Below are 10,267 nucleotides of genomic sequence, written 5' to 3'. Positions count from 1 at the left end.
GGAAGCAGGCCATTCAGCCCACTGAGTCCACACCAACCCTCTGAAGAGTCCTGCCACATCCAGTCGTCAATGTTGGTGGACAATTAGACAACTCCCTGGAGGAGGAGGCTCCACAAATATTCCCATCCTCAATGATGGAAGAGCCCAGCACATCAGTGCAAAAGATAAGGCTGAAGCGTTCGCAGAGATCTTCAGGCAGAAGTGCCGAGCAGATGATCCATCTCGGCCTCCTCCAGTAGTCCCTAGCGTTACAGATACCAGTCTTCAGCCAATTCGATTCACTCCACGTGATCTCGAGAAACGGTTGGAGATACTGGATACTGCAAAGGATATGGGCCCTGACAATATTCCTGCAATAGTACTGAAGACTTGTGCTCCAGAACTTACTGCTCCCCCAGCCAAGCTCTTCCAGTAGTTACAACATGGGCATGTTGTACTTGACGATGTGGAAAATTGGCCAAGCATGTCTTGGACCATAAGTAGGACAAATCCTTCCTGGCCAATTCTTGCCCCGTCAGTCTCCTCTCGATCATCAGTAAAGTGATGGAAGGTATCAGTAACAGCGCTATCGAGCAGCACCTGCTCAGCAATAACCTGCTCAGTGTCGCCCAGTTTGGGTTCCGCCAGGGCCACTCAGCTCCTGACCTCATTACAGCCTTGGTTCAAACATGGACAAAAGAGCTGAATACAGCTAACTGCTCCACAATCAATGCGGAACGTTTACCAAATCTGATGAGGGAAGGAAAACATGTACTTTATTGGAACACATCTTACTGTGAGAGCAAAATCAAGTGACATTGCAGCACTTCCTGCGTGCGGTATTGGACCATGCAGTTCGGTTGAACCCATTACACTACAGCGCACTGGAGTCCCCTCTCCCTTCTTGAGAGGTGAAAGCAGTACCTCTGGAGCAAAACTCGTCTTGGGACAATATTTAGTTCCAGGGAAACCATACCTTTTGTGAAATGCTCAGACCTTGCGGGCTCATGTCTTCCACTCATCGACACGCCTGACAGGAAAAAAAAATACAGGCAATATTTAGTCGGTTATTGAGATACTTTTCTTCGTGTCCATGGGGGCATCCAGTGACACAAACAAACTTAAGATTTCCAACACCAAAATGGATAACTTAGTCTTCTGGTGTCTCTGCTCCACACCAGCCTCTTTCCAGAACCCCCCATGCCTTTTCGCCTCACCCACATCATCCTATCCTTCAATTCCCTTCTCCCTCGTAACGTCCCAATAAATATATCTGCGTTCTTCACCCTAATCCCTCCATATTCTCCTCACTCTCTGGTTTTTCCCCGATTCGGTCCGTCAGGGGACTATCTTGTATCTACGATCCCCTGGGACGTCCTTTCCTCTGCACCTTCTCCTGTGCCTCGACATTGCAAGGTGCCACTGCAACTCCCAAGTGCAGTTTAACCAAGGTCCACTACAAATTTACCATCATTTCTTTGCTGCCCCCACTCTCTCTCCGCATCACCTCATACTGAGAGGCTGAAATGACGGACATTTACAATGGTGTATTCTGTGGCAGTCTGCATCATTATTAACGACGCACCCAGTGTAGCTCTGCTGGGAACATACCTGGGATTCCATGTGCAACATTGGTCCCTTTGGCTAAGGAAGGGTATACTCACACCGGGATAAGGATTTGTATAAACGTAAGGCCTAGAGCAGGAGTAGGCCCCTTCAGCATGCCTGCCAATGAGATCACGATTGCCCCAGCTTCCTGCCTACACCCCAATGACCCTTCACCCTCTTGCTTCGCATCACGGAATCAGGAAGCAGGCCATTTGGCCCATAATCGACCCCCACCCCCACAGCCCTACTCTACCCCTGGCCAATTCACCCTAACCTGCACATCTTTGGACTGTGTGGGAGGAAACCGGAGCACCCGGAGGAAACCCCATGCAGACACAGGGAGAATGTGCAAACTCCACACAGACTGAGGGTGGAATCGAACCCGGGTCTCTGGTGCTATGAGGCAGCATGCTAACCACTGAGCCGTGCTGCCTTATCAAGCACCTGGCTACCTCTCCCTTAACAATACTTGAGCACTCTGCTTCCACTCCCTTTCGGGAAGAGAATTCCAAAGGTTCCCAAACCTCGGAAAACAATTCTCACCTATGCCTTTATTTTGAAAGAGCAATCTCCCCCAAGAGGTCTCCCAAGAAAGGAAAAATCCGCCCCACATTGATCCAGTCGAGCCCCCCCCAGGACCTTGTATATTTCAAGCAACACATGCGAGGCCTTGTCCTCCTAAAGAAACTGCTCAATCCCAGGATCAGTCTGGTCAACCTTTTGTGGTCTCCCCAGCACCCTGTGCCACTGAAGCACACTCTCCCTACTTTTGCATTCACTTGCTGGGTGCTCTGGGATGAAGGAGACCTGCCTGCGACGTGAGGCTGAGTCGATGGGCCCGATACTCTCTAGAGTTTAGAGCAGGAGGCAACTGCGTTGAGACAGACGGGATTCTGAAGGGGCTTGGACGGGGTAGAAGCTGAGAAATTGGCTCCCCTGCTCGCACAGTCTTGGGGGGAGGGGGCATTATTCAGCACGGAGGGGAGGGGACATTTCTTTCCTCAGAGAGTGGTGGATCTCTGGAATTCCCTCCGCCCACCTCCGAGGGAGTGGAACCTCCACTGTTAGATACATTTCAGGCTGGGGATTAGACAGATTTTTAACGTCCCTCAGGGAAACCGGGGATAACGGTTAGGGTTGGAGAGCAAGGTTGGAAGCAGTAGATCGGCTGCAATCGAGTGGAATGGCGGAGCGGGCTCGACGGGCCGAATGGCCTACTTCTGCTCCTATTTCTGACGTTCTTACCTTCACTGACAAACACAAACTGCATGTGCACTTTTGCCCTCTCAAGCCTTTTGTATAAATGGTGAATGCAGCAATCCCAACACGAATGCTCATGGGACACCACTCCCTACCTCACCTGCTTCCCTGTCTCCCCCCACCCCCTCAATTTTTGGGTATCTGATTTACGCCGTCCTGTTTCCTTCTGAATTGTCCCTCCACAGGCTCCAAATATCACCACAGGTTTACTTCCCACTGCCTTAGAGGGACTTTTGAACATCTGAACTTATTACATCTACAGTGCCACCTTTATCTACCCTAAAAAAAAATTCCACAAGGTAGTTCAAATGTGATCTTTGCTTTCAGGAACTTTTCCGTTCCTTTTAGTTGTTATGTTACAGGTTTCCAGATATTTCAGTTACATAGAGCCATACAGCACGGAAACAGACCGTTTGGTCCAACCAGTCCATGCAAACCATAATCCCAAACTCAAATAGTCCCAGCTGCCTGCTTTTGGCCCATATCGCTCCAAACCTTTCCTATTCATGTTCTTATCCAAATGTCTTTTAAACGTCGTAACTGTACCCACATCCACCACTTCCTCTGGAAGTTCATTCCACACGCGAACCACCCTCCGTGTGAAAAAAAATTGCCCCTCTTGTCTTTTTTAAATCTTTCTCCTCACTTAAAAAATATGGCCCCTGGTCTTGAAATCCCCAAACCTGGGGAAGAGACATCTACTATTCACCTTATCTACACCCCTCATGATTTTATAAACCTCTGTAAGGTCACCTCTTGACCTCCTACGCTCTATTGAAAAAAAAAACCCAGCCTCTCCTTAAAACTTAAACCCTCCATTCTCGGCAACATCCTGGTAAATCTCTTCTGAACCATCTCCCACTTAGTAATATCCCTCCTATAGCAGGGTGACTAGAACGCTACACAGTACTCCAGATGAGGCCTCACCAATGTCCTGGACAAACTCAACATGACGCCCCAACTCCTATATACAAAGGAAAACCAAAAGAACTGCGGGTGCTGTAAATCAGGAACAAAAACAAAGTTGCTGGAAGAGCTCAGGAGGTCTGGCAGCATCGGTGAAGGAGAAAACAGAGTTAACGTTTCGGGTCTGTTGTGTGTCCCATTCTGAGGAAGAGTCACCAGACCCGAAACGTTAACTCTGTTTTCTCCTTCACAGATGCTGCCAGACCTGCTGAGCTTTTCCAGCAACTTTGTTTTTGTTCCTATACTCAAAGGTCTGAACAATGAACAAAAACATGCTAAACACCTTCTTAAACACCCAGTCTACACGTGATGCAAACTTCAAAGAATTATATGTTTGCATCCCTAGGTCTCTGTTGTAAAGCACTAACCCAAGGCCCTACTCTCAATTGGATAAGTCCTGCTCTTGTTTGTTTTACCAAAATGCAATACCTCGCACATCTTTGCCTAAGGAATTGATTATATTTCTCCAGCGAACTGGAATTGTACAATCACGTTTATAATCACTTTCTCTAGCTGCTGGACCTCACAATCTATTTCCTTTCTCCACTGAAGTTGTTTCAAACATTTCATATTGTCTACCCTGACCTTTCCCAAATTTGTTTTGTTTCGGGACTGATGCAACAAATTCAGACCTGGGATTGTTTTGGGGGCAGTACTTAGTTAATTAGAACGCACACCCCTCTCACACTGTCCAGATGTTATTGGTTATGCTTGTGTCTCCCACAACCGTCTGTCAGCATTACCTGAAAAATACAGGCAATACTGAAATGATTAGATCCTGTATCTTATTGAAGGTATCTCACACCAAAGTGTCCAGACTAACAGTGTTTACAGCACAGGATAACTATTTGGCCCAAGTTCTCCATGCTAATGTTTAGGCTCACTTACGCATCTTCCTCATCTCCCACATCATCTGCTACTCCTGAACCTCTCTCTTGCATGTGTTTATTCAGCTTCTCCCTTAACCACTCCCTGTGCCAGTGAATCCCACAATACCCTCCACTCCAAGAGGATGAGATGTAGGAACAGGACGCCACTATTCGGCCCCCTTTGAGCCTACTCAGCCATTCTATAGGGTCATGGTTGATCCGATATCCCTCACGACCGCTTTCCTGCCCTTTCTCAGTAACCCTCAATTCCCCGACTGATCAAGAATCTATCTCAGCCTTAAATACACACAAGGGCTCTATCCCCACTGCTCTCTGTGGCAAGGACTTCCAGAGACACTCAACCCTCAGGGAAGAAATTCCTCCTCATCTCAATCTTCAACTGGTGACCCTTTATTCTGAGACGATGCCTTCTGGTCCCAGACTACCCCATGAGGGGGAAACATCCTCTCAGCGTTCACCCAGACAAGCCCCTTAAGAACCTTGTATGTTTCAATGAGATCACCTCTCCTCCTTCTAAACTCCAGTGAGCAGAGTCCCAACCTGTTCAGCATTTGCTCACATGACAATCCTCGATTGACTGGGGATCATCCTAATGAACCTTCTCTGAACTGTCTGCAGTGAAATAATATCTTTCCTTAAATAAGGGACCAAAACTGCCGACAGTGGTCACAGTATAAGTGCAGTAAGACTTCCTTATTCTTATACTCCAACTCCCTTGAAATAAAGGCCAACATTCCATGACCCTTCCTGATTACCTGCTGCTCCCATGTGCTAGCCTTGTGTTGCATGCACAAGTACTCCCAGGGGACGGCACTGAGGCTTAGTGGTTAGCACTGCTGCCTCAGTGCCAGGGACCTGGATTCAATCCCACCCTCAGGCAACTGTCTGACTGGAGTTTGCACATTCTCCCCTGTGTCTGCGTGGGTTTCCTCCGGGTGCTCCGGTTTCCTCCCACAGTCAAAAGGTGTGCAGGTTAGGGTGGACTGGCTGTGCTAAATTGCCCCGCAGCGTCCAGGGATGTGCAGGCTGGGTGGGTTAGCCGTGGGAAATGCAGGGTTACAAGGGCAGGATGCTCTTCGGAGAGTCAGCGTGGACTGTGCTCCCACACTGTAGGGATTCTATGAATTTCCCTCTGTATTGCAACGTTTCTCTATTTGAATAATCCTGTTCTCCCTTCCAAAACGAACAATTGCATATCAGGGAAGGCAATGGCCTAGTGATATTATCGCCAGACTGTTAATCCAGAGACCCAGATAATTCTGGGGACCCGGGTTCGAATCCCACTGTGGCAGATGGTGGAATTTGAATTCAGTTTTTAAAAAATCTGGAATTAAGAGTCTGATGATGACCAGGAATCCATTGCCGATTGTCAGGAAAAACCCATCTGGCTCACTAATGTCCCTTAGGGAAGGAAACTGCCATCCTTACCTGGTCTGGACTACATGTGACTCCAGACCCACAGCAATGTGGTTGACTCTTAACTGCCCTCTGGGCAATTAGGGATGGGCAATAAATGCTGGCCTGGCCAGCAATGCCCTCATCCCATGAATGAAGCAAAATTTTCCCACATTATACTCCATTTACCAACTTTTAGCCCACTACTCATCTATCAGTATCTCTCTGTAAACCCTTCTCACAACCTGCCTTTCCACCTACTTTTGTGTCATCTGCAGATCTGGTTACAGTCCATTCGCTTTGTCCTTCTAAGTCATTAATACGTATCGTTAGCAGTAATGCTCCCAGCACTGGTCCCTGTGGAACCTCAATGGACACAGGCACTATGGGGATGAAACAGGTTTCGCCCGAATTCTCAATGGGATCGATCATGGACGTATACAGACGCCCTCCAGTCCAGCACCCGCTCCAAGTGAACGATACACACTGCTGCATGGTGAAGTGGGGGCTGCTTTGTTCTGGATGGTATCAAGCTTCTCGAGTGCTGTTAGAGCTGCACCCCTAACTCATGCCGTGTGGATGGAGGAGTTTCGGGGGAAGACTTACTCTCGGGCTCCGTCCTGGTCTTGCAGCCACAGTATTTAAAACGCCAGTTTGGCGATAGTTTGCTATTCATTCTGTTATTAACCAGGTGACCTTAAACACAAATCCAATGGTTTATGTTGGGGGGCGGAGGGGGGTGAGTTTTTATTATATGGAAGTTGTGTTATTCTGAAATTATTATTTCTGACATGCTTTTGTACTTTTGAGTTTCTGTACTGCTGGACTTTATATTTTTCTAATCCTTGTTCCTAAGAATTTGTGCATAAGAATCTGTACCTAGGTACCCATGTAGGTAAGATGGTGCTGTAAGTGGAGAATTGTAAACATTTCACTGTACTCATGTGAGTATGTGACAATAAAGCTAATTCAATCGTGAAAATCAAAAGATTTACAAGGATGTTGCCAGGGTTGGAGGGCTTGAGCTGTAGGGAGAGGCTGCGGCTATTTTCCCTGGAGCGTCGGAGGCTGAGGGGTGACCTTATAGAGGTTTATAATATCATGAGGGGCATGGATAGGGTGATGGGCCAAGGTCTTTTCCCCAGGGTAGGGGAGTCCAAAACTAGAGGGGCATAGGTTTAAGGCGAGAGGGGAAAGATTTAAAAAGGACCTCAGGGGTAACGTTTTCACACAGAGGGTGGTGCGTGTATGGAACGAGCTGCCAGAGGAAGTGGTGGAGGCTGGTACAATTACAACATTTAAAAGGCATCTGGATGGGGACATGAATAGGAAGGGTTTAGAGGGATATGGGCCAAATGCTGGCAAATGGGACTAGATTAATTTAGGATATCTGGGTCAGCATAGACGAGTAGGACCGAAGGATCTGTTTTGGGAGCTGTACAGCTCTATGGCTCTGTCTACTGCCCTCCCCTTATCTACTTACTTATCTCCTGAAAGAATTCAGTAAGGTCGGTTCAAATGTCATCTTCCCTTTTGGAATCTGTTTTGACTGTTATAATTTGGGTTCCTAGATTCTTCTCTTACGATCTTTGAGTAAGGATTCTATTATCTTTCCTACTGCTGATGTTGCCTGGTCTCCGATGCCCTGGTTGTTTCAGGCACATTTTTAAAACTACAAGACACTATGATGGCTTCTCCACTTTCTCGTATTTCGTTTTCTAATGAGTGTTTTACACACAAATTTCCTTCAGTATGTCCAAATGTAACCCACGTGGACCAAGCACTGCTTGGGGGCGCAATATTAAGTGCATTAGAAATTGTACCTTTTACAGACTGCTCAGATTTCAAGGAGCTACGATCATGCTTTCCAAAAGTATCCATTTGTACTTCTGAAAAAAATATTCAGATGGTTAGACCCTTCTTATTATTGCAGAGGCTTATTAAATAAATCATGAGAGCATAGATAACAATAGCAAGGGACTCTTCCTAAGGGTGGGAGTGTTTGAAACTAGGGATCATTTTTTTTCAGGGCGAGAGGAGAAAGATTTAAAAGGACATGAGGGTCAACGTTTTTTTTTAAACACACAGAGCGTGCTTCGTTTGTGGAATGAAGTTCCAGAGGAAGTGGTGGATGTGGGTACAGTTATAACGTTTAAAAGGATAAGTACATGAATAGGAAAGGTTTGGAGGGATACGGGCCAGGAGCAGGCAGGTGGGACTAGTTTAGTTTGGGAAACATGGGCAGCATGGACTGGTTGGGCCAAAGGGACTGTTTCCGTGGCGAATGACTCTATGCTCACACGACGTGGGGCTCGATTGCTCCACTAGTGTCCGATACTTAGCATTTTGTCACGGCCTTTGAGCTGATCTGCTCCATATGAGCCTGCCCCACCCCCATCTTTCTATCCCTTCCTCCTGTGTTTACCCTTCATTGTATCAATGGGGGAGTGAGCGAGTCCTGCACTCTCCCTCCACCCTCTTGGGGGGGAGAGGGTCCTGCACTCTCCCTTCACCCTCTTGGGGAGGATATTGCACTGAATTCCCGAATTCGGGGACTATCCTGCTTAGGTCCCACTTTGACACATGAGGGGAAAAGGAAAGTGTGTTTATTTTCCTGTTGTTTTTGCACTTTCTCCAGTGACCCTGCATCCTTTTTGTTTTTGAGGATGTGGAGGATACAACTGCTCATTGTAACCCCGAGTGTGGTCCAGCCCGAGGTTTAATACCAATTTAACCAGTTCTCATTTCTCAATCCTGCGCCCCTGCCAACGAACCCAGGTGTTTCATCAATTTCTTACCGTCCTGTGCTGACATCTTTAGTGATTTTTTTTGTAACCATCTTTTTGTGTCTATCCTCTGCCACGTTAAATACCATTCCAATTTCGGTTCAGCCGCAAACATTTCAATTTTATAAACTTTGCAGGGGGTGGTGTTCCCGTATATCTGCTGCCCCTGTCCCTCTGAGTGGTAGAGATCACAGGTTCGGAAACTGCTATTAACGGACCCCGATGCATTTCATTCATCAATTAATTGGAACCCATACCTCTTACAGACGGTTCCGACTTTATTGAGCTGGTCTCCATTCTTCCAATGGGGTCCAATACTCCTGAAAAACACAGGCGAAGGTAACTGGATCCTGCACCTTTGTGATAATGTTGGCAGAGAGTTCAGATTACACCAGTGCAGCCTAACATTTGGAATGTATAACACATGCAGACTATTTTGCTCCTTGTGTCTGCTGTTCATCTCTTCCCTTTCATAGAATCCCTACAGGGGTTGGGGAGGACGCAGGCCATTCGACCTATTGAATCCACACTGACCCTCTGAAGAGCATCCTATCCAGACCCAAACCCCTACCCTATCCCCATAACACTGCATTTCCCACGGTCAATCCACCCCGACCTGCATATCTTCGGACAGTGGGAGGAAACTGGAGCACCCGGAGGAAACCCACGCAGACACGGGGAGAATGTGCAAACTCCCACACAGACAGTTGCCCGAGGGTGGAATCGAACCCAGGTCCTTGGCGCTGCGAGGCGGCAGTGCTAACCACTGAGCCACCGTGCCGCCCCATCTTTCTCCCTCCAGTTTCCACTCATCTTCCCCTTCGAATGCATCCAGATTATTCACACACACCACCCCCTGTGGGGAGCGAGCTCCACTTCCTAGACAACAAGGTGCAGGGCTGGATGAACACAGCAGGCCAAGCAGCATCATAGGAGCAGAGAGGCTGACGTTTCGGGCCTAGACCCTTCATCAGAAAAGGGGGAGGGGAAGGGGGTTCTGAAATAAATAGGGAGAGAGTGGGAGGCGGATAGAAGATGGATAGAGGAGAGGATAGGCGGAGAGGAAACAAACAGGTCGAAGAGGCGGGGATGGAGCCAGTAAAGGTGAGTGTAGGTAGGGAGTTAGGAAGGGGATAGGTCAGTCCAGGGAGGATGGACAGGTCAAGGGGGCGGGATGAGGTTGGTCGGTAGGAGATGGGGGTGCGGCTTGAGGTGGGAGGAGGGGATAGGTGGGAGGAAGAACAGGTTAGGGAGGCAGGGACGAGCTGGACTGGTTTTGGGATGCGGTCGGGGGAGGGGAGATTTTGAAACTTGTGAAGACCACATTGATACCATTGGGCTGCAGGGTTCCCAAGCGGAATATGAGTTGCTGTTCCTGCAACC

At 47.9% G+C, this 10,267-nt stretch overlaps 1 protein-coding gene across 2 annotated transcripts in view; it reads right to left on the bottom strand.

The window, feature by feature from the left end:
• Positions 1-10,267, bottom strand: part of bscl2 (BSCL2 lipid droplet biogenesis associated, seipin) — a 21,881-nt gene that overhangs the window by 743 nt on the left and 10,871 nt on the right. The window contains exons 4-6 of one of the 2 annotated variants that reach the window (XM_048619575.1): positions 9,142-9,204; positions 7,922-7,987; positions 956-1,009 (exon numbers count right to left, since the gene is read on the bottom strand). In XM_048619575.1, coding sequence (XP_048475532.1) covers positions 956-1,009; positions 7,922-7,987; positions 9,142-9,204 — 183 coding nt within the window. Of the gene's footprint in view, positions 1-627; positions 1,010-7,921; positions 7,988-9,141; positions 9,205-10,267 lie in introns of those variants that run through there. The other variant, XM_048619574.1, reaches the window with a different exon arrangement.

This window comes from Rhincodon typus, chromosome 43 (genome assembly GCF_021869965.1).
Source record: "Rhincodon typus isolate 14 chromosome 43, sRhiTyp1.1, whole genome shotgun sequence".
In the NCBI taxonomy this organism is placed as follows: Eukaryota; Metazoa; Chordata; class Chondrichthyes; order Orectolobiformes; family Rhincodontidae; genus Rhincodon; species Rhincodon typus.
The sequence above is the reverse complement of the archived record's forward strand: the minus strand, read 5'-3'. Positions and strand labels throughout refer to the sequence as shown.